Source organism: Micrasema longulum, unplaced genomic scaffold (genome assembly GCF_059751315.1).
Source record: "Micrasema longulum isolate JH-2025_06_02 unplaced genomic scaffold, ASM5975131v1 h1tg001113l, whole genome shotgun sequence".
Taxonomy (NCBI): Eukaryota; Metazoa; Arthropoda; class Insecta; order Trichoptera; family Brachycentridae; genus Micrasema; species Micrasema longulum.
Window position 1 is genome coordinate 494,007 of NW_028278301.1, and position 26,724 is coordinate 520,730.

Here is a 26,724-nt window from a genome sequence, read left to right on the forward strand (position 1 = left end):
AATAAAATAAATGTCGAAAAGCTGACCCAATATACAAGTTCCAATTAGAACAAAACTTATTGATGTTTTGGTCCAGTGAAAGACGTGGCTTTCCCACGATTTTTCCCTGACTACTGGCCACATTCCTAGATAATCAAAAAAAGTTTTATAAACTTACACTAATCACAATATAATGTTTTGGTTCTTATCGAATCCAATTATTGGAGACTTCTGTGATATAGTAGCTAAAACATCGGCTTCAGATTCATTTCCCAGTGAGTTTAAAATTATTAAAATGAAATTTTTCAGCATAACGATTATTCAGCAATTTGGATAGCAATTACAAATTTTATAATGATGTGTGAAAAATTACAATGACAGGAAAATAATTGGCATTAGCATAGATTTTCTCTATAATAGGAAAATATGACCTTTTTTTACATTAATTAAGTAATTAAGGTATATGAAAAATTGTCCAGTTAAAAAAATTAATTAAAAATATTTTAAAATTTGTAATTTGTAATTTATGTTTATTTGTTCCTGCCCATTCAATTTTTTTAGAACATTGTCACGAATCTTGAAGACACAACTGCCAAGGCCAAAGATGTTGCGTTTTTCTAAAAACCTATTTTTATTAACTTTCTATTTTACATTTATGTATGAAAACATTTCTCGACAATATCAATATTGATTTCGAAAATACAATTAATCATTCTTAATCCATTTTATATATTTTCATCAGTATGCCTAGTATGTGATATTTTCCTATTGTTGAGATTGTGATAAATCTTAATGAAAATCACAAAGCTTTAAAATCTATATTTGTTTGAAAACGTTGGACGTAGGGGAGAACCACCATGAAGAGAACATTTTTTATCTGAATTATTTTTTTATATAAAGCCTTGCTTTAAATTCTAAATCAATACACTGTTTCAAAAACTAAGTATGAAGTTTTGTAGAGTATTCATTCTTTCTATATTTCCTAAAGTGAATTTTAAATTGTCTTGTTAGATTCAAGGTTATGGATAATTTCATAAAACTTGGGAAATGTTCACTTCAAGGGATAGTGTTCAATGAAGAGAACACCGGTTTCCACGAAGAGAACAGCCACACACGTTCATCGGAATGCGGAATTATATTTGGCTATCTTTACTTCATTCGACACGTTCTGGAAATAAATGAAAATTTAATGAAAATGCAACTTTATACAAGGAAAAATTCATTATGAAAACTAATAAGAACATGTTACAAAATATTCATCTGGCTTAAAAAAGATTTATGACAAAAAAAGTTAAATTTGCCCATTGACACTATTGACTGTAAATTTTATACTGGAGCCATTCTTCTCAACTCGTATAATAATCTTCATTGCAAATATGGTATACAGTGCTGCCAGTTTTATCAGGGGCGCAATCTATTAGGGTTTGAAGGGTAAAGGAAGAATCTGATGAATCGTCGTGTACAGAAATTTGTCTATTTTATGACGTAGCTTTTTAATATTTTTGCCGTTCTGCGCCGTACTATCATTTTTTTACTATAAGTCCGATTGTCTGTTTTCCATTATTTGGTTTTTTCTCTTTTTTTCAATATTTTTCTTTATCAACTTATCTTTTTCTGGTGTATTCGCAATTGTCGACTTTCCTTTTTGTGGTCCTCTTTTTTCGTATTTTATCTTGGTGGTGCTTTTGGGTATGGTCTAGTTATATGAGGAAAAATTATTCCGAGTTGTTTAAGACTCTCAGAACTGTTCGATGGTTGAGGTTCAAATAATTGTTCAGTTTCAACACGAAAATTATCTGTCATGCTGGAAGTCTGCACTGATTCTCATTAATTCTTATCTGGAAGCCGAATTGTGATGTCACTCTCCGAAGACGAGTTCTGGGTTGTGATATTTAAAATTCTCCCTGGCTTTTTGTGCCTGCTTTGATCGTTTAATAACTTTCCACTTATTTGTTTTTTGTGAAATAAAAGAGATGAAACCTTTGTTGTTATAAAGAGAGTTTACAAACATTTAGACAAAATTAATATATTTAAATAAATATTTTAATAAATATTTATACTAAACCAACTGGTCTATATATGAAGACATGAAAATTATTTTCAGGCGTTGCGCGTTGCCTACTATGTGAAATAATTCAATCAGATGAATCTTTTCACAACAATACAGATTTCTGCTCAATTGATTCTCTAAAATCATTAGATAGAAGAGTTGAAAAAATATGGATCCTAAAATATGGGAAAAATTGTGAATAATACAGTGTGTAAAGTGGCTACTTTAACCAGCTATTGACATGTCATAAGCTCTATAAACGCCTAGGCATTCATATTTTCTTCTCTTAAATGTTCTCCATCTCTGTTGTTATTTGTTAATCTTTGTAATTCCCTAGGGAGTGAAATTCAGTCTTTTTTCTACAAACATTTGGACAAACTAAATGTATTGTACATAATATATATATGTATTTATTATTTCATGTTTTTTCTTGAAGGTGAAATAATTTTGCTAGGACACATAAATATTCCGGCTCTTTTATTTATTTATTTAACATGTTACACATAATTTCACGTAACATTTCCAAGGTGTTTTTGGAAACACTCATTTAAGGACATCTTTATGACAAAAATCATTTATAAACGTATTTACACATAGAACAAATTTTTACACTAGTAGATTAAACATTATAATATATCATTATAAATTTACAACTAATCATATGATAGCTTATTTTAAATTAAGCCTAATCTAATTTTTAAATTAAACCTAACCTCATCTAATAATCTAATTTTATATTTTAATATATATATATATATACATACTTAATGATGTATACTAAGTATTTCAATTGACTTTATTCTATAAATACATGTTACAACTTATTTTACATCAGAAATATTTTTAAAAAACTCTCAAATACCATATGTAATTATATATCTTATGCATACCTAATTATATCGAATCGATAAATTGTATGTTTATGTTTTACATATGTATTTTTGTTGAATTATCAAAATAAAATCATTTAAAAAAACATAAAAAAACACGTGTTTAGCTGACTGAATAACCAATGATTTTTTGTGTGCAATATAACAATTATAATACTTAATTAAATTTTCGTTACTAATTTTTAAGAAAATACAAACCCCAGGACTTCAAAATAGTACGATTAAATGCAACAAAACATATTGCATCTTCTATCTCAGCCATTTTGATTTTTATTATTCAATAAAGCATTGGAGATATGAATTTAATTTATATACCATTTGGCTTTTTTTAGCGTCCTAATACACAGAGCCGCATTGATTATTTTGCTGAAACTTAAAATGGCAACCAAACAATAAACATTAATTAATAAATCATTTTAAAAATGCATTTTTTTAAAGCAATTCATACTGCAAAGCCGTAACAATGTTTTCAGTATGTTCAAATGCTTGCAGACTGGCTGGATTTCTTCCCTAGGGAGCTATTTACATAAACTTGTTGCAACAGAGAGGGAAAACACCTTCGAGAAGGCAATATGGAAGTCTAAGCATTTACAGGACTTATGAACTGTCATTGCCTGGTTTAAGTGGCGTAAATGTTACACGCTGTGTGAAGTGGTTACTTAAACCAGCCAATGACATGTCATAAGCCCTGTAAATGCCTAGACTTCCATACAATCTCCTCAAAAGTATTTTCCCTCTCAGTTGAGGCTTAATTTTTATTTTATAACACAATTATTTACGACTTACAACTAAATAAAAATTGCCATCAAATTTTTAAATAATTATAAGAACCGAAAACTTTATTTAGTGTCGGGCACTTTTACTGTCGATTTATTTTCAAACGAATGTGTTAAAATGTTTGCTATTGTAGGAATTTAAAAAAAAGTGCAGAGGAAGTTAATAAATAATGGACTGTTAAAAACTCCTATATCCAGCTCTGTAATCCAGAAATATGGCGGCAATGTTACCTGACAAGTAATATGGAACGCCCATTTAATCTTTTCATAATTTACACACGAGTTTAATATTGATTCTAATGCCAAAAATGACACATGTCAAAACATTTAACGAATACACATTGTTATTATCCAATTTAAATTTAAACAGAAGTATATTTTTCCTCTATTGGTAACATAATCATAAATAAGAAAATGGATATGGAAATATAGCAACCAGTTAACTATTTATTTTACCATACAATTTGTGTTAGTTAAAAAAAAAATTCTTGGGATTTTCTAAAATATTTTAAAAACTGCTCAACATAAACCTAAAAATGATAAACCATTGAATATCCAAAAAAGGAAAAATTAGAATTTGAGTGGTAAAGAGACTATTTGTAAAACTATACACGTGTTATTTAATCGACAAAAGCGTTCATTCTTACAAAATTTACACCCAAGTTAAAAATATTCAATTACTAAAATGTTACACATATTGATTATTATTGTTTACACACATTACACATTGAACGCGAGGTCCAGAACAGCAAACACTGAGTTTTAAAACAAGAGCCTCAGAAGATAATTTGGATGTATGACTTCTCGAGGAATGAAGAAAAAAGAGAATGAACGAAGCAACTTTCGGCGACGACTGTCAGAAAGCGGAGGCAATAATGTTGGCTGGGCCAAACGCGAGCCTTACTTACTGCAGGGCATCAGGTTTTTGACTTCTTGGATATCCACTGCTGACGTCGGCAGTTCATGTCAGAACTACAAGACGCGAACTTGACCTGGGAGGATTCATAGGAGCTTGCAGACGAAAGAGAGGCTTGGAGGCTCTTAGTGGATACCATGTGCTCCAACTAGGGAGTGGACGTGAAATTATGATGGTATTGCTCAATTTATCTTTTTGAATAAAAAAATCTAAAGTTCTCATATTCAAGGTAGAGTATTCAAATCTTCTCGTTTCCCGCATCAGCCGTGTAAATATGACGTAATAATGCAAAGTACGAATAAGATGTATTGAGAATCTGAAAAAAAAAACAATAATCGATATCAAAGTTATAATGGATTTTTCCACTTATTTAATAATCGATGTGTCAATTGATCTTCTCAACTCGAATTCATTTGTACAATTCATACATCATTGAATTTCACCAATTCTCATTTGTATGAAATGTAGCAGCCGACACCGAGAGACACAAACAGATCCATGACCCTAGACACCCCCTTACGACCATCGAATGGCTTCTCAGAGACTGTGATAGAGAAGGAGTTTCTTCAAAGTCACAACTGGCTTGAAGACATCTGCAGAAAAACACATATAGGATCTGTGGAGAGGGGAACTCGGCGATAGGCTCTGGATAATGCCACCCGAAAGCACAAACACCACCCGCAGTTTGGACTTCCTTACGCGGAAAGTTCTTAACAGACTAAGGGTAGGGGTAACTAGGTGCAAATACAATCAACAGAGATATGGTTTTCAGGAAGGAGATAACATTAACTGCAGTTGTGGAGAGGTACAGGATGACCCTTATCTGCGGCGGTGTCCACAAATACAGTTAACTTGCGAAGAGGATGATTTGAGGATGACAACTGACAAGGCGATATCTGTCGCTGCACATTGGAGTGGCAAGGTCTGAAGTCCGGACTTGATAAGTAAGTAAATATCTGTCATTTACTCATAAAACACTATTAATATATTGTTTAGTATTTATACACCTCAGCGTACAATCTATGTAGTTTTATCATCTAATTTGCAAACGTGTCAACAAATCTTCTCAATAGTTTACAATCAAAGCGGCAACTAATCTTCCTAACTCTAATTTAAATTCCCCGCGTCAATAGATATTCCTAATTCTAAATTGAATTTTCGAAGTGTCAATGGAGCTTCCCACTTTTATTTTAAATTTGAATATAGAATTATAATATAAATTAATGAGGACTTTTCCTTACCGATGTGAAACTACTCAAATTGAGCTTGAACATTTTCCCGGCAGTCACTATAATAGGAACATTTGCTTTTACCATGAATATTCTCATTGTCTGTTTAAAGTTTTTGGAATAATCCATCCACTTCGTACTGTAAATAGCTTGGTTCAAATCTTCAGTCTGAAACGATATACACACATAATATTATTTTATTTTCGACAGTTTATCAATACAGATGGAGATCCTATTTGAGAAACAAACATGGTAGATTAAGCATTTACTTATTACACCTAGTCATAATAAGACGCCGTTTTTTTTTTTAATTGCACCAATAAAAATCAAAGTAAATTATCATTATATATAAACAGTAATTACCAGTAGAAGGGTACATTGGTACTCGTATAAAGACAAAGTATTTATTGTTATTATTATGGGTAACTTACATGGCGCCATTTTCGTAACACAATGCCTCAAGGGCGCTTTAATTAATTATTATTTAAATAAATAAATTTAATTATAACCCTTTGAATTTGTAATTTAAGCAAAACAAATAATTTTTTTATCAAATGCTGCGGATTTATTCAAATGATTTAGAGAACAAGTGGGTTTTAAGATTTTTCCGAAATCATTTTACTCTCACAGTTTTACACCTCTACTTGGAGAAATATTAAACTAAGCCAAAAAAAATTTTTTTTTTTTAATTATCGAATTATCAGCGCTAGTTTTATATTTCTGAAATAACTCCGCGTGTGACGTCAGAGGTTCATTTCCGCTTATTCTTATTCAGTTATTTCTATTGGTCCAGAAACATCCAGCAGACCGGGAATCTCCCATAGCATTGACATTGACCAGTGACGTAATCCAAAGTTGTGCGTTTTTTTAAAAATATTTTTTATTATTTTTTTTCGTACATTTTCAAGAAACTTTTCCGTACAATTTAATGTTCTAATTTTTATCCCGTGCAAGAAAATATTTTTTTTATGCAATTTCCCGTAGGGTTGATATTCCTCATTATTGTCATCCGTCCCCACCTAATGCTGCATAGTTACATGAGAGTAAGTTAATAAGCTTTACGCTTCAGGTGCCAGTCCAGGAACATGAAATATTTCAGTGGTATTTCCAGTGATAATAGCTGATGTGTAATTAGACAACTTATATAAATAAAGCGTGACGAACAATAAATTTTCGTGACATTCTTCGCTGTCAATATACCGTGAAATGCAAGTTCATTAAAAACTAAATATTGAATAAATTGTGCAACTGACTTTATGTAGTATCTGTAATGTTTAGGAACGTCGTCGTTAATAATTAAATTTATAAATTCATGAGATTATTTTCATATCTTCGAACAAATGTTCATAATAATAATATTTGAGAATAATATTTTCATAAGGAGCAAGTTCTGGCCAGTGAATAGGGCAGGCGCAAAATATTTTTAGGCAGGCAGAGCGTGCCCTGGCAAACCCCTGCCTGTGGCCCTGGTTCCAATATTTTTTTTATGGAGTGATGTTTTTTTTTAAAGAAGAATACCTTTGTTGTAAATATTTAACTTCTACAGTATCTTTTTAGCAAAGTAATAATGCCGTAAATGGCCTACATAATTATGAACAGCATAAAATCCATAAAATGATCGGGACGCATTAAAATAGAAACAGTTTTAAAAATATTTTTTAATACGTTTTATTTGTATTAAATTGATTACTTACTTTTTCCATTATTTCGTTTCCAAACCAACACAACATGAAGATTTCAGAAAGCATTGTTATCAAAAAACTAATAAGTGTTAGTAATTTCAGCGGGTGATCACTAGGATTAAGCTAGAAATAAATATAATTTATCGTTTATTTATTTTCGGACATTGTCTATTTATACAATTCAAAGAGATAAATGTATTACAATATAAGAGCAGTTAAAAATATTATAAAATAAGAAAAAAAAGCACTGACTAACATAAGGGGCACCAAGACAAGATCTGGACTATTTATTTAGAGCTCGTTTAAATCGTTGTCAACTTAAACCAAAAAAGTCCAGATCTTGTCTTGAGTTAACAATACGACAAAGACGGTTCATTGGAGAATTAAGGTCAAAGTTTATTCTATGCTGATCGCTGAAGAGTACTTCATTGTTTCTCAACTTCGGAGTCGAAATATAGAATTTTACCTGTCCTGTAAAGTTAAATATTCCTTGTCCAAGTGTAAATACGTAGAAATATAATTACATAAAAGAAAAGAAAAGAAAAGAAAAGAAAAGAAAAGAAAAGAAAAGAAAAGAAAAGAAAAGAAAAGAAAAGAAAAGAAAAGAAAAGAAAAGAAAAGAAAAGAAAAGAAAAGAAAAGAAAAGAAAAGAAAAGAAAAGAAAAGAAAAGAAAAGAAAAGAAAAGAAAAGAAAAGAAAAGAAAAGAAAAGAAAAGAAAAGAAAAGAAAAGAAAAGAAAAGAATAGAAAAGAAAAAAAAAAGAAAAGAAACATAAAAGAAAAACCAAATTAACATATGCGGAAAATACGAAAATATGATTTATTTGCAGTGTGCTTTTATTAATTTTTTTTATGAGATAGTGTCAATCTGCTCCTTCCATGCTAATCCAAGACCTCAAACCTATTTTAAACTGTACCAGTGATTTAATGTTTTGTAGTTCCTTGGTTAGAAGATTGAAGGATCTTGGACCAACATGTAAGGAGTGCCTCTGTGCGAACTTAGTTCTGCATCCTGAAGCTGACAGTACACTATCAGATCTATTACTAATACGATTTAAATTATTACTAAAAAATTCTCTATTCAAGTCAACATATTTTAGGCACTGAAATAAATACAACTTTCTAAAACTAAGTAGTCCACTCGTTTTTTGTAAATGATTTTAATTATATTTTTCTGTGCAATTTCTATTGAGCGACTATGCGCGTCTAAGAGTCCTCCCCACCCTATTAAACCATATGTTATCGAAGACAGGATTAAAGCGTAATATACTTTTTTAAATTTTTCTTTGGTTAAGACATTTTTAAGTCTTTGGAAAACATAAGATAAATATCTGAGTTTGTCTGTTAGTTTAGCCATATGTTTTTCCCATTTTAGCCTTTAATCAATGTATATACCATTGACTCTTTATCAGCCAATGGTGGTCCAAGCAACTACGCTACTTTTCGAAGCAAGCAATGTTGGACTGATTCAATGTGATTTATACGATTCACATAGAATGAAGTAGTCTTATTATGTATTGATGAACATGATAATTTCGCGAGAGCAGAAAAAGTCTTCGCAGTCTTGATTGCGAATATCGCACATAATAATTATAATTTAGAAATACTATATAGAATTCATAATCTGTATTATTTTCGTCACTGCTAACTCAAAATTCTCATTGAAAAAAAATAATTTCACGTCGCAACGGAGTAACCGATTGGCGTGATTTTTTGCATAGGGACAGCCGAAGAGTTGTCAAGTGTCACAACTACTTTTTATTCAAAAAATATTGCTCAGGAAAATTCTTAGCGGAAAAATGATTTAATATTATGACAGAAAAACGATTCTACGTCACCATACCTAAACGGAAAGTCCTTTTTTTTTGCTTAGCGATAGTTAAAAAAAATAAAAAATGTGGCACTTACATTATTTTTCACCTTGCTTATAATTCACAAGGTTTATCTTTACTTCAAAGGTTATTTATTTGTTTACTACAAAAAATAATGTTTCATTAAATTAACTTCAGCGATAGTTGGATTACCGGCAATCGATCAGGCTACTTTTTATTACGAAAAAAATATATCATTTCATCGGGAAAATTCTCATTGTAAAACGACAAAACTAATTAATGAACTAATATCACCCCAATACCACGAGGGCAAATCCGCGGGTCAAAGCTAGCATTATTGATTATACTCGTAATTCAGTGATATTTAGAACAAAAGTTATTTCTTGAATCGAGAATACTCTTTTGAATTTTTGTAAATCATTTAAATTAGAATCGTCATAGTTTGAATATTCTTACCACGACAAGTTGAATTCCACTGCAGCATATTACCACTCCACTAACTATATATTGGGAACAAATATGTGGAGTGAAGAAATCTTCCAAATCCGCAACATACCTAAAAAAAGTAATATTTGGTATTTCTAAAATACGTGTAAAATGCCAAGTTCAAACGTTAGAACGTTGAAATCATAGAAGCCAATGTTTTTAGATTTAAAAGCCGAGTATTGTTCATGATTTCATTTAAATTAAAAGGATTATAAATAAAACTCCATTTGAAAAGTACTGTTTTAAAAGAAAAACTGTACAAGCTACCTACAAAATTATTCAAAAAGTTCTGTATATTTTTTAAAACAAAACATGGTTAATTGATATGTTATCTAGAATATTATTAAGAAAAATCACCACACGCGCGGGTCATTTCTGTAAGTGTCCTAAAGCTAATGTTTACTGCCTACATTTTAGTATTTGAAAGAAAGAGATAAAACTTATCGCATGTTCATGAATATCAAAACGTTTCGCCCAAAATTGGTTGGAACGCGAGCATTGTCCCGGTAGAGATAACAATATGAAACAAGGAAGATTTAAATAAAACTGATGATAATAATAATAATAATATTGGCATTGGTCTAGACTGGAAGAGATACAATGATAAATGAATTCCAATGTATTTTACATACCTACACTAAAGAAAGACGATTAGTTATTAAGTAAATATTAAGACCAAAAAAATCTTTAAATGGTATTTCGTGAATTTGTGCATCATATTACTTTATAGCCGTAGGTAAGTATATTAATGTATTTTTACAAAAAAAGTTATGGGAAAATTATTGTGAAATGCATATGTATGTGGTAATAAAAATGACCCGCCATTTTAACCGCCACTGGGTAGAGGGGATTTCCTGACAGGGCGAGCATCTCAGGGACACGGTAGTATGTAAGCTAACGTTGTAGTGTCCAGTTGCGTGAAAGATGTCGGTAAGGAATTCCGCCAAGTGCGAGCCACGTGCTGTGATCCGTGAGTTTCTTGAGCGACTTAAATTGGAGTTGAGGGCTTTTTGAGCTTTATTGTGACGAGATGAAACGTGGGTGGCTCATCACACGCATGAGTCAAAAAGACAATTTTCACAATGGCGTTACAACAATTCCTCGTTTGCCGAAAAATTAAAAAAACCACAAATTCTGGCAAAAAAATCATGGCCTCATTGTTTTGAGACCGAAAAGGCGTCATTTTGGTCGAATTTATGCCAGGACTAGACCATCAATGCACAACGATATTAGGAGACCTAAAAAAAAACTCAAAAGAAGCAATCAAATGAAAAGGAGGGGAGTGCTGACGAGAGGAATGTGCTTGTTGCACGACAACCGCCGTCCTCACACAATCTTAGCCACCGAGGCGCTCTTGAATTCACTTGGTTGGAATGTTTTAAACCACCTCCTATTCATCTGACGTGGCGCCTTCAGATTATCATTTTTTCACTTTCAGGTGCAGAAAGAGGTTTTAAAGTGGGGGAAAGATTTGGGGGAGAGTTCTTTGAGGAGGGCACGAAGAAACTTGTGCCACGGATCACCACATGCATTGAACAGAATGACGGTTATGTGAAAAATAGTCAACAATATATTGTTTTTTTATACAATTTTTCTAAAAAAATTTAAAAAATCTAGTACACAGTCGTATAAGAGCACTCGATGACAAACTGTTAGTTAATAGTTTATCGGGACTAATTTTGTTTAATATTTTACGTTTAATTATGTAAAATAAGACTGTATTAACATAATAAGTCTATTTTCTTGAGTAAATACTCTGTAGATAAAAATATATTTTAAAAAGCAAGGAATGTTAATGAACATATTTGTTTTCACTTTTTTATAAAAATGCATAAATTATTGAAAATAAAAGTACTCCGTTTACAAGGGTTGCAAAAAATAATGGTATTCCTAGATATGGCATGTCACCCGCGTAAAGTCAGGTTTTTTTTAATTCAGACACGCTGAGCTAAAATGTTACCTATCACTGTACCCATGTAGATGTAAATTACAAAGGTTTTTATAAATTCAAAATATATTAAATACAAGTGTGCACAAATATATAGTTATAAAAATTGTACAAGACATTGAAAAAAATTAAACCTACGCAATGGAAATAATAAAAAAGAAAAACGGTGCTAAAGAATTTAACCTGACAGCAGTGAAAATCGCGTAAGAAAAGTGTAGAGAAAATATGTTTTTTCAATACCTCATAATTATTCGATGTTGATGTACTGCCTTTTTGAGATTTTCCAAAGCCTTATTATTGCTAGCTTCCATATTTGATTTTGAGTAAACTAGTTTTCCTTGTTTAATTGATACAATATCTTTGGCAACTTCATGTCTCAAAACATTTTGAAGAGAATCAATTAAACATTCCAGCTGAGCGACTTAGAAATAAATAAACATTTTGAATTAAAAAAAATAAAATTGATTTTGCGACTAAAATTATATTAATTTAATATGCAATTTGATGGCTTATTAAATAATGATTTGGTGGAAGTATTCGCGTAAGTTACTTTTGGCGACATTCTACATGTTTAGTAATGAAAATTGAAATTTTATTATTTTAATATACGAGTTTATTTAAATAACTGTGTTCGTATGTTGATGTGTATTATGCATAGTAATATATTGCTATTTTTATTTGTTAAATGTGTTACAACAGAGATGAAGAATGGAATTTACAGGGCACATGACCTGTCATTGACTGGTTTAAGTGGCCACTTTATAAACTGTGTAACATTCACCATTCAGTCTATGTTTGATCATTTATAATCCTTCAATTTTCCATTTTTAAATCTGTTAATCTCTGTAAAGTTAAAGATCTGAAACCTTTATTGATGTGGGTGATATTCTGATCGAATTATTTCAACTACATACTAGGCAACTAGACCCTTTTATAAAATGTTCTTCATCTCTGTTGTTATATGTAAATAACTTCCAAGGGGGTTGATTTCAGTTCTTGTCTTCAAAAATTTTGACCAGCTAAAAATATTATTAATTTTTATTTTGACTTTTTAAAAGATTAATTTGTAATTAAAAATATTCACGAACTTTTTATGGCTTTTTAGGCTGAGTCCGTGTTAAGCTGGCTAGGGAGCTGTTAATATTTTAATTGACTGTTATAATTGAATATGACTAAGCGTTGCCTAATATGTAGGTGAAATAACTCAATCTCATCCGCAACAATCAACGTCTTAGCACTTTAATTTCAAAAACGTCAACAGATGGAAGAATGGAAGGAATATAGAAGTTCAAATATAGGCAGAATTATGAATGTTGCACAGTGTGTAAAGAAACCACTTAAACCAGCCAATGACAGATCATTAACCCTGTGGATGCCTAGACTTCTATATTCCCTTCTCTAAAATGTTCTTCATCTCTGTTGTAATGTGATTAGTTATTAAGTCAAATTAAGGATCAAAATGAGTAAAAAACGTTTCTTCTTTATTATTTACATAACAAAATAAATTTAAAAATAAAACAATTATAATTTTTGTATTAAAATTATACAGGCTAAGCGACGTTCAACCTTTAAGTTAAAACGTTCATTCAACGAACGGAATAGTCGTTAAGTTTAATGTCGGCATTAATTGAACAGCATATCCGCTCAGTTCAGTGGATGATTGAACTATTTGGTGACGACATATATATTAAGATAGTTCTCACAAAGAACATTTATGAACTAGTAAATAGAATAAATAAAATAATTTATTTTTAAAATGTTAATTCGGACTCTTTCTGATGACACACTAGCTACCTATATAGATGTATTTTTAAGGAAACGATGCAACAGAACCAGCGTCTCTTATCTCTTTTGGAAACTCAATAAACATCTTTAGCCTTATATGGTACATATTGTTCTGAGTGGACTTGATTCTTGTTTTTAGGAGCCTGAAACATTCCCTCGCAAAGAAATGAATTTCTTTATTGCGCTAAATATTATTCAACATTTATTCGAATATTCAAGTAATATATGTATTTCTATGAAAATTGTATGAATGTATGCAAACAGCAGGGGCGAATCGTCCAAATAAGCGATTATGCACAGCTTACCATGATATTTGACTTTCGATAATAATGTTTTATAGTAACCAAGTTTATGGGAAAATAAATAAAATAATTGTCATTTATTATAAATTATTTATATCTTCCTTCAAAAAAATTTCTCAATAAAGTGGGCCCGGCGCCCAGCCCGTTCTCAGTGAATGATGAAACTAGCCGATTACCGCAGCTTATTACACCATACAAAAAAGTACACTATATTTTACATCTTTAATCCAGTCGTAGTTTTTTAGTACTAAAACAAGCTTGCAGATTACAAATACTATTTGAAGATTCTCTATTTGAAAACTATTATTTTGAACATTATTTCCAAAGGACTGTTTTTCTTTGATAGGATACAGTTTACATATCATGTATCACATAGGACATGTGGCGTTTTAAGTGGCCGTTTTTAACATTATTAATTTTAAAAGAAATCGGCTAGTGCTCAGTCTTGATATTTCGATCTTAATGGATATATCTGCTGAATTATAGTATTTTTTAACAAATTTTTATGCCCAGGTTGTATAAAAATAGTGCTTTCGCGAAGTTAATAATACTTTTTACTTAAGTTAATTTTTACCGAACCACAGAAAAAATTGCCATTTATTGCCATATTACCTATATGTAAGTACAAATAAATGAACATTTTTTGTATATTACCCATAAACTAGATCACCGCTCACCACTAGCTTATAGTGAGATCAGAATCATAAAGATTGAAAATATGTGAATTACACTTACTTGCTTGGCACATGAAACCAACGATCAAGGTATCCATAGAAGAATTCATCAACGCTAGACCGGTCAAGGACCAAACTTGAAACGCATACGTTACCTCAAATATTGGAGATTTTTTTATATCTATCATAGGGAATTGCATTGGAGAGGGAAAACTTCTGGAATCTTCTGTTAATGGAAACAAATGGAAGCCTGAAAGAAATATTAACAACTAATGACAATTGCGATGAACGTAGTAATGCAGAAAACAGTCAGTCCACAATAAAAAAAGAGATATCGATGTTATCGGGTGCAGTAAGATCAATTCTATGTTCTGCTAAAAACAGCCAGATCGCTTTCATTCAAAAAACTGTATTAATCACCGTCTGAAAATGGTGTCGATTACAAAACGGCATTTTTCAATTCGCAGAAAACACTCACAGCACTAGAAAAATCTTAGGCTTCTTTAAAACTCATTAAAACCGGTCAAATACATAATTAGATTATTGTTTGTAATATCGAAAAACTAACGTACACATTGAATTAACTTTCACAGACAAGAATTGTCAATAAATAATATAAATCAAATAATGTACACATTGTTTAACATTTGTCAAAGTCAAAAACACTCCAACTGTTGTGTAGATTTGATTATTCACTCATTTCACAAAGGTGCTAATATCTCAGTTTTACTTTTTTTATGGCTGGCTGCTTTCAGCGTAACTATGTTCAATTAACAAAAATACATTTTTTCAGAATTAATAATTATTTATACAACATGTACACTGCACACATTTAGTATTTTTTGGGAATTGCCTTCTACACCTCACTGTTTGTTTTTTCAAAAATACAAAACGTACAAAAAATGCATACAATAATTACAATATACATCAGCATACATAAAATATGCATCAACTGTGCTTTAATTACATTTTATTTATATAATTTACTATTTATAAATTTTAAAATAGAGAATATGTATGTTTGTATAACTTATAAGGATGTGTAAGTTTATCATTGTATTATTGAGCATGTTGGTGAGGGATATGTGTGTATGTTTTTGGCCATGGGTATATATGTGACAATGTGTAGTGAATGTAAGTAGACTAGTTGAATAGACTTAATGATGATCTGTTTTATCAATCAACCGCCTTATCAATAATGTAAGATTGGAGTTTTAGTTGTTTTAGTTGGTTTTATTATTTTTTTACAATTGATTACATTTAGTTACAATAATGTTACAAATTCAACAAAAATAAAGTACATCATCCGGTACTATGTAAACTTTCATCCAACTGTGAAACGTATGGTTCCTAGAATCACGAATTATTTTGTTATTTTTAGTTTTATTTATTCAGGAAAAACAACAGTTGTTATATAAGAATACAAAATATAAAAAATAGTACATACATCCAGTTAAAGTTTTTCACAAATATAATGAGAGAACATGTTACACAGTAAAGAGAAAAATAATATATTTTATAAGACATGAGAAAAAAAGGGCTAGTAAGAAGGTTAAGGGATGAGGAAGTAGAAAAAAGGAGTAGAGGAGAGGGATTTTCATAATATAGTTGACCAATTCAAAATTTTGATATTATAATAAAATAAACATAAACTTATTACACACTGACAAATGTTTCATTTTACAGTGTTTCAAAACAGTTTTTTTTTGAAGTCACAAAATTTTGAATTAAAATATCTAAATGGAGACAAAGTTAATTAAATTTGGAGCAGCTACGATAAATAAACGAGTTTTGAACATATTTTTTTTTCGGCAATGAATTATAAAAAAAAATGAGCTTGTCGTGTTGACTTTACGGGACAATTGATTGAAATACGCTCCAAGAGATATGAAGAGATATGAAGAGATATGAAATCTACACTTATTTTATGAATGCAAAACTGTGTTCATCTGTTTGTTTTTCACGCCGCAACGGAGATACCGATCGACGAGATTTTTTGCACAGGGTTAGCCGAAAGCTGACAAATGTCACATGCTACTTTTTATCGAAAACCATCTTACTTCCTTGCAAAAAATTTTAGTAGAAAAATAAATATTAAAACAGAATAACGATGCTGCTTTGTCATAGGCTAACGGACCTTCGTATTTTTTCATAGTTGTGGTTGGAAAACCGCCAATCAATTAAGCTACTTATTATCCGGAGAAAATATATTACTCCATTTGGAAAATTATTAGTGTTAAACGAAAAAAATAATGAATCAACTTATTTCTCCCTAATAAGACGCCAGTAAAGCCGCGGGGCGGGTAACAGCTAGTTATTATAATAAATATTATACTTACAAATGACAGTAAAAAGAACAAGGCAGAAAAAACCCTGGGCTGTTCTTCTTGTGCTTCTCATTCTGTTGTGAACTATTTTGACATGTGCTTCAGTTTTTGGTTTAAATTCATCACACCTGAGAAACTCGAGAAGTCGTTTAAATTTTGCCTTATGCAGCATCATGTTGATAAGTTTAGACAAAAAGCATGACGTCGTGAACAAAATCGTAGAACTGTAAACAGGAATAATAATTAATAATTTTTTTTGTTAATTCATTTTACATTTGTTATTTGAAAATCCATTACCATATGTACAATAGTGCTAGAGCAGAAATAATATTATGTACTTTCATAACTTTAAATTTGTGATAACTGATTTTTATCATTCGAAAATTTATATGTTACAGACGACAGACCCGACAGACGTTGTCCTGCCCGAACGTCGGTTTGCCTGCTATTACCTTTGAAAAAAACCTTCATTGATAAGTAGGTACCCAGGTACTTGTTTATGATTGAATTCCAAAACTAAAAATTATTACTATTCAAATATTGAATTTAAGTAGGTACCTAGGTACTTGTTTATGGTTGAATTCCAAAACATAAAATAATTCACTATCAAATATCGAATTCTTTTTGCAAATATCAAACTCAGCTCTTCTCACCAACAGGGATGCACTTTATTCATGAATGCGATTTTCAAAAATATTTTGAATGTCAGTTAATAATATTTTAGTATTTCCGAAAATCCAGTAAAAATAAAAATATGGAAAGAAATTATAATGAATGTAAGAAAAGCATCTGATTAGGATCCGTAAGAAAGTGAATGTTGTTTGTAAACATACAAAGACAAACTTTTTTTAAACACAGAAAAACAACATCCTTCCATTTTTTAATATATTATGCGTTCTCGTCGAATGCAACCCTGGTAGGTCGATAAAAAAAGATTTATGCTTCTAACATTTTTTTAAAAGATTCCATTGAAAATTTGAATATCTACAAACACGCGCAGCGCAAAGATTTACATTTCGCTGAAAACCGCACGTAAATCGGTTAAGCCGTTTAGGAGGAGTTCAGTGACATCACACGAAGAGAAGAATTATATATAAGAAGATTTATATGTTATTATTATTTATACATTGTGTATAAATAATAAACATACATGTGTGCATATAATATACATGTTCATTTTGTACCAACGTAAGCGGTATGATCGTACAAATCTTGTTTATTGTTGCATTTTATCGTATGCACTGCATTTTGTAGTTACCTACCATAATTATTACATGAGACTCGTTACACATTATTCATTATTCATTCAATATGTACAAATTTAATTTAAAATAAAATTCTTTTTCAGAATGAGGTTTAGAAATTTACCATACTTTAAAAAAAATTAAAGCATGATAACATTGCTAAACTAAAATGTTGTTATTTATTTATTATTTTTTTTTATTTTTAAATAATCAAACCTCTTACCAAGCTCTTTTCTATACCCCCTTCGTTATAAATACACGTTATTAAATTTATTAAATTTTTTACTTACACACCCTCCCTCGTTCATTCACACGTGCACATATACACACACACACACACACGAATACAAATGTCGCACCCAAACAATTATCTACGACTATCAAACTAAGACAATTTTTTTTTATGTATGCATAAATTATGGAAAAGGAATTATCAAACATTATGTCTCCATGTTTTTTTTTTGTTTCGAATGTCTGAACTTAAGAATATTCCGTCTTTTACTAGTGGTAACACAATGTTACATCACCGAGCGCAAAGGGATTTTTTAACACAGTATTTTAAGAGTTAATGTTAACACGTGCTCACGTGAACTTCAAAACTTTCAAAATAGTTGATTTTTATTACAATTTGGAGAAACTTCGCCGTACAATTAAATGCTTTAATTTTAACCGCGTGTAAGAAAACAGTTTTGAACTGAACTATTTCATTGTCCATATAGAGGGCATATAAAATGCCTATACACGGTTTTTAGGGCCAGACCGCGAAACTTCAGTTGAACATTCTTCATGGTAAGCTTGAAAAAAATCGAATAAAAAAATGCATATATATATATTCTCAAAATGGTGTTAATCTTTAATTTATCGGACTAGCAGTCCCTCCACAAACCCCTACCCATCTCCTACCCAGCCGCTTCCTTTGTCCGCGTCTGGTGCGTATCGATTCGTTGGTCAAATAGGTTTTTGTTACTTTTTTATGGGGGGAGGGTAGGGGTTTGCGGGAGGGACGCTTATCCGAGTAATGAAAAATTTACTCCATTTTGAGATTATATGAAAAAATAAAAGAGATTAAAAAAATGGATTTTTTTCAAGCTTACCATGAAAAATGTTCCACTGAAGTATCGCGGTCTGGTCCTAAAAAACCGTGTTTAGTTCTGTAGTGTAAATGGAGGTCGAATACGATTAAAAAGGATTTTCTTCGCTTCGCTACTGCATTATATGATGTCTTTTCATGCATTTTGATAAAGCACGAACATAAAACACGATTGAATATCCTGTATAAAAACACCAAATCTGAAATAATTCTTCTGTCACTCATTTCAATTGAATTTAATGTTCACGCATAATAAGATAAAAGTAACTATATTATTCTTACTTACTTTTCTGTCGCTGCCACAACATTGTCAATGAGATAATAAATGTCACACAGTTGTCCAAAAAAGAATATTAATTGGATCACAAATATGAAAAACGCGTAGGTCCAATGGGTGACATGGTTTCTCCAAGTTTTCCCCTTTACTATCGGCCACATGCCTTTAAAACATAAAAATATATTTTATTTTACATATTGTGAATAATATTTAGCCTAAAATTATGTAGATATAAGCATTTTACATAAATTTATAGCTAACCGAAAGCCAAACATTACTATCCATTATAAAAAAATTAATAGTTCTAGTCAAAGATTGAATAATTTACTTGAAATCCCTTAATTGTAAATTCAGAATCGGGCAAAGATACTCATTATTGATACCTCAAAAACTGTTACACGCATTTTATTGATTTATTTTGTTCATTAACGTCCAAGGGACATTTACAGTGAAAAAAAAATACATGCCAACATACTTAAAAATAAAACACAAAATATACAGAAAAAATATAAAATAAAAAGTTATACAAAGTAAAAAAAAATAAAAATAATGAAGGTAAACAAGAAAAAACAGTAAGCATATAAACGATAAAATCCAAAGGTATAATTTAATGAAATAAATTCTGTAAAGCAAACAAAGTGACATTTCAATCACATATTGATAAAATTATTGAAAAAACATATAAAATGTTAGGTTTTATTATACGAGTATCTAAGCCTTTTAAAAATGATCTAACAATAAAAAATCTTTATTATAGTTATGTAAGAACCCATCTTGAATTTGCGTCTATCGTTTGGAATCCACAATACATTACTTATATTGACAGGCTGGAGAAAGTACAAAACAAATTTTTAAAACATTTGAATTTCCGATGCTCTCGTATATTTCCAAATCATGACTTATCTGGACGTTTTCACAAACTGATTAACCTCGAAAAAAGGAGAACATTAATAGACCTCACATTCCTCTATAAAATTATTAACAGTCTAGCTGATTCGTCCCAGCTCCTAAATAAAATTCAAATTAACTGTCCATCACGTGCCCTACGAAATCACCCAACCTTTAGAATACCTAGTGTCAATACGAACTATTGCCAGAATTCGTTTTTACACAGATCGTGTTCCACTTTTAACAGCTTTTTTAACCATATAGATATATATCATACAGGATTACAATTATTTAAAAATAGTGTATTGAAAACTTTTGAATAAAACTCCGGTTGGTCCCTTTTTCTCTTATATCACTCAAATTACATACATTAATATTATTATTATAAATTAAATTTCTCTTTTGAAATTTTGTATTACTACTAAAATCGCTTTAATGAAATTTTATCGACTTCTCTTGGTTTAAAATCTTCTCCTTATATTGCTTTTTCAAATTTTAAATGATTACTTGCCATACTTGTTATTCCTTCTTTATTTTTTCTTTTTTCTCTGCTGCCATTGGCATGTTTTTATACTTGTTATACTTTTAAACTACTTTTAATTACTTATATTATACATGTTAATAAAATCAATATATTGCTGCTCTTACTATAATGTGTCATTAATTTTGAAGATGTTTTTTAAATTGACCTAAATTTAAATTTACTGTCTTATATTTCACTTAAAGATTCTTCTCATCGTTTCTTTGAATCCCTTAAAATAAATATGTGTTTATGTTTTTCCTTTTTTAAAAAAAATGTTATTACTATTTTATTTTATTTTTACATCTGAGTATGTTTTTCATTCTTTATTTCCATTCTTAATTCTTAATTACTCTTACAAATTTTCTTCATTTTTAATATTATTTCCATTTGTAAATACTCACTACAAACTACAAACCTTAAAATATATATTTTTCACTTAAATTTAAATTTTCAAACAACTTTCATTTATGTTTTCTTTTTCCTTCTCTTTTTTATACTTTCATAATTAACATTAGATTTAATTGCTTTTTAATATGGAAACTTCACTGGTCCATTAGAATTAAGTCCAATTGTGTAAAATATTAAACTTTGTAACTGTACTGTATGTTTCCTGAATAAAAGAAAATAAAAAATAAAAATAAATAAAAAGTGTTACGGTAAGCAAGATAGAAAAATGTGAGTAAAATCAATAATTAAGCAAGCATATTATCGCGAAAAAAGCAGAAATAAAAAAATACATTAAATGCGTATTTGCCATATCATAAAGAGATGAATTATTATGCCTTGCTATGAGAAGAATAAAAGTCCGCCAATGCAGCAATAAATCTGTATAAGAGAGAGCACAAGGATAGAACACATACAAGGAAGACAGAGACGCTGTTCTGTAGCCAGTGTTTGTGCGAAACAGATTGACAGTGAAGGGGATGCACGCATTTAAAATGACCGGCATATTTACGATTTTAAATTTATTTTGCTATAACAGGGCTAAATTATATGTTCATTTTTATAAATTAAAAAGGAATTATTAAACAGTATGTCTTCATGTTTTCTTTAAAATGTTTGAATTTTTTAATATTCCGCTTGTGGTAACACGATGTTACATCACCACGCGCAAAGGAATTATTTACCGCAGAGTTATTCTGTATGCTAAATCAATAAAAAATATTGTAGTAAGTAGTAAATTATTATTTTTCAATAATAAAGATACAAACCATAGTAATTCAAAATCATCCTATTGAACGCAACAAAGTATATTGCATCATCCATTTCCTCCATTTCGGAAAATTAAAATTTTAGAAGATATACTTGTATTTATTCAAAGCTTTATTTTTTATTTGTTTTTCAACCCATTTACCAGGAAAAATGTTTAAGCTAATAAAAAAGCTAAATGTGAAAGTAAACGACTTCTGATTTCAAGAAAAAAAGTTATATTTCTTCTCCTAACCCGAGTAGGAAGTAATATATCTTTTTCGTCGTATTGTATCCAATGGAAAATTGACTTTACATTCAACTGTGGTGCTGATAGATTGAAACTCGACTAATTCCAATCAAACTGAAATGGGTGAGTAAGTTTTTTAATTTGGCTACAACATTTTAGTTATATTCAAATTATTACAGACAAATATAGGATTTTACATTTTCAACGAGGAAGTTCATCCCCACGGCAAATTGGGTATTAAAATGTTTTCTTACGCGAGGTAAAAATTGAAGCAATAAATTGTACTGCTGAAAATGAATGAAGAAAATAATATATATATTTTAATAAAAACGAACTACTTTGAAAATTCCGGTTTACGGTAAGTTCACGGACCAATCGGCAGAACTGAGAAGAACTTGAGACGTCACAGCAGAGTAATTTCAGAAATACAGAACTTTAAAAAATCATGATCGCTGATAATACGATAAATGAAAAATAAAAATAAATTGTTATGAAAATAAAACTTTGTTATAAGTGTTACACAATTTTATTATTTTTTTAGTTTACTATATTAGTTTTATATCACCCGTTGATGGGAGGAGTGCTCTCCCGAAACTATAGTTGTGTTGTAATAATAAAATAATAAAATTGTGTAACACTTATAACAAAGTTTTATTTTCATAATAATTTATAATGAAGTGTTCTATAATTCAGTATTCTGTGTTTACTATATTAGTTTTATATCACCCGTCGATTGGAGGAGTGCTCTCCCGAAACTATAAAATATAATAAAAATAAAAATTTGCCATGGTTTAATAGTCTATTAAAAAACAAAAAAATATTTTGAAAAACCACTGACTTTTCTTATTATAGATTACCGACAAAGATAATTAAAAAAATATACACATTTTCGCAGAGGAAATTTGATTTTACTTTATAAACAATTGAAGATGACTCTGTTAACTTTCCATTATAAGAAGGGCCTAGGGAGTGTATTAGTCTCGTCTGAAATTCCACATTCCCTTAATAAATATATTCTTTATCACTGTTGTAATATTTATCATATAATTTATTTTGTTATATATATTGAACGCTCAAAAGGTTCACCTAAAACCAGTAATCCATAACACTAGCCACGGGACCATAACCCGATTCTGTATATTGTCTGTTTTGTGATTATATGACGATTAAATAATAACAAAAAGAAGAATATTTAGTATTAAAATATTTGAATTGGATTTAAGCGATTTTGACGTAAAGTCAAAACTCTGATTTTCAAATGTTATTTAATTACAGTACATTAAAGCTGTCCCTCTCGGACTACGGTCATTATCGGCCATTATTGCATATGTTATAAGAAGCATTAATATTATATTTATTTTATGGTCGAATTACGGACACGGTGTTGACTTCGTATTTAACTATAAATCAGCTTCTATCAACTGAAATAAATACCAATAAAATGATGTCCTTCAAAGTCACGCAATACATTGTCGCTAGAGTTCAATGAATAACAATAGCGTAACATAATAATTGTATCGAACGTTGACAACGTAGCGAATATGATCACAATTAAACAAATTATGTTCATTTCATTGCATGACAAATATTTCTAATTTTACATCAGATAAGTAATAAATAAAACAAACAATAAATGCCCGTATCCGGGTGGATGAGGACCACAACGATGCGTGTGAAATAGAACTAGAATCTTCAACGAGTCTTTTCGACTTGATGGCTACTCTCAGATAAAAAATTTAAAAAAGGAAATCGAGTTGAGATAAGTTCCAGTCTACCATGTTTGAGGTCCCAGGGCCTCGATTATAATAGACGATAAGGACGTCACACCTTCACCATGACGGTATAGTTCAAGATAATTTCTCTCGAGCGATTACAAAGATACACTACCGACCTCTCACCTTAAAGTTTTGTGTAGATATATGGATATGAAACATGGAGCGCACGTCAAAGAACATATATCTACGCAAGAAAATGACATAGCTTCAGTATGACGTCATAGTTGAAGATAAAATTCTCCCGACCGATTACGAAGATACACTATCAATCCCCCCCCCCCCCCATCAAGTTTTGATGTAAGTATATCGGTATGTACCGACGGGCCTAGTACCCCTCGTATCCTACATATCTTCACATTAAAAGTGAAGAAAAAAAAATGTTCCACCGAATTTTTTTCCCGTAGAATTAAGAATAGTCCAGAAGGAGCGTAGAATCATATTTGAATACATCGGACTGTGTCCAAAAACCCCCAATTTGTCCCACTTTCACCGCGTGCATGCGTGTCGCCGCGTAATGTTGCCAGATCACGAAAAATATAATCGTATCACAATTTTTTGATAATTATATTATTTAAAAAAAGCAATTTGTTAATTACTCTTAAATTTTATTGTGCACGCGGAAACATTGATTGACACAATAAAGTTAATAGGTAAAGTGTCATTTAATAAGAACAATTTAATAAATGAACTTTAAACTTTTATTTTTTTTATTTTTTTTCATAAAACGGATATTTTTATGGCATGTTAAATAATACTTGATGTTTTAAAGATAATGTCGGTCAAATGTGCACCACGGCGTGGTTAATCCGAGAAGTCCAATTTTTATTAGTTCTCGTATTAGATTACCAAAGTAGTGTTAACAATTTGACTACCCTGGCAACACTAAAAAAATGTTAAAATGTAATACCTTTGTTTTTTTAAGATCCCAGCATTATTTCTACAGTTTAAAGCGACACAACACAGCATAGTTGACTTCAAATAAGGAGTTGCGTACTGAGCGACGTCAACAAAGAAACTAATGGGTCAAAACGTATAATAACTCCTTTAATAGTAGTTTAGTCGCCTTCTGTTTGATGCGCGTATGCGGTTTCTGAACTATTCTTAATTTTATGAGTTTTTCTTAAAAGCCTATTAAAAATATGAAAGAGAAATAAGTAAATATTGAAGTAAAATTAAATTCTGACATAACTGTCAGTTTTGAAAACGGGCGGCTAGATGCAGTGGCCAGACTGGCTAAATTCTGCTCTATTAACATACAAGAGCATCTAGCCGTAAAATTTTACCACTTTACAAAATACATTTAGTTATTACTTTTATTTTTTTCCTTCTCCATTTCATTCTTTGGTTCTATTCGATCATATTCGTCGAAATGACAAGTCGGTAGAACATACCAAAGTAGATAGAGATAGTACAGAATTTCGTCCGTCAGAAGTCCGTCTCGATATGTACGGATGAAGATAGCGGTCATAATCGAGGCCCAGGTTTGACTCCGGGAAGGTCAACATGAAATATTGATTAAAAAAGTGGTTCAATATTTCATTGTTCCTAGACTGGCACCTGAAGCGTTATACTGATCTCCTAATACCTAATACCTCATGTAACAGATGATCGAGATACGCTGCATTTGGAGTAGCAATTGGCAATGCGGTGCCCTATGCACCATCGGGTGCAGACAGGGGTATGATGATGATGACCGACACTAATGTATGGAATTGAAACATGAAACTGGCAGTGGAAAGATGAAAGGAGAGTGAACGTGGTTGAAATGAGATCTCTTCGACGAATGCGTGGGAATTCAATGACAGGGTTATGAATAATCAAATCAGACGAGAGTGCAAATCTGCGACAGGCATAATTGATAAGGTTAAGAAAGTGTCACTTAAATGATTTTGTCATGTATCTAAAAGAATGGATGACGAAAGAATGGTTGAACCAATACTTAAATAGCAAGAAAAAATGGTAATGTAGTACAAGAACGACCAAGGAAGACGTGACATGACATGACATGATTAGATAAACCTACACCTTAAGTCCAGTCATGTCAACAACAGATACGGTTGAAGGGCATGTATTACAAGATGTATAAATGTGAAAGAAGCTAGAAATGTATGGATAGATGTTTGCCGTTTGATAGAAATTCAAGTGGGACCTTAAAAAAAAAAATTCTAAGAGCAATTGAGAAGTCACCTATGAGTCAAATGCCAAAGCTGTAACACTACAAGTCGTTTGGAGGCTAAAATAATGCGCTACTTCATCATAGATGTCACTTTTCTAATTGTTATAATATAAAACGAACTAAAAATTTATTCCTAAACAAAGCTCTCAGTGAAAAACCACCACAGCTTTCGTTTTTTAAAAATAAATACTGAAATACATTAAACGAAACTTTTTCAGCCATAAAGTTCTGCTATTATCCGTAAGATGTCAGTAATAAAAAGCACGGTGCCTAATATCGAGCAAAATTTCATTTGCTTTTGAAATCAAGATTTAAAAAATAAAATTACTACCTATACGATATTGTTCACAAAATGTAAAAATCTTTACATAAACGATTCGATTTTATTTGGAAAACTAATTGCTGTACATTTTTTATACGTTTTAGTAGTTTTTTTTT

At 30.6% G+C, this 26,724-nt stretch overlaps 1 protein-coding gene across 1 annotated transcript in view; it reads right to left on the reverse strand.

The window, feature by feature from the left end:
- Positions 1-4,849: 4,849 nt before the first annotated feature.
- LOC148276979 (odorant receptor 10-like) overlaps positions 4,850-26,724 on the reverse strand; it is a 34,214-nt gene continuing 12,339 nt past the window's right edge. Inside the window, exons 2-4 of the mRNA XM_088233502.1 lie at positions 7,535-7,645; positions 5,853-6,008; positions 4,850-4,927 (exon numbers count right to left, since the gene is read on the reverse strand). Coding sequence (XP_088089628.1) covers positions 4,850-4,927; positions 5,853-6,008; positions 7,535-7,645 — 345 coding nt within the window. The remainder of the gene's footprint in view (positions 4,928-5,852; positions 6,009-7,534; positions 7,646-26,724) is intronic.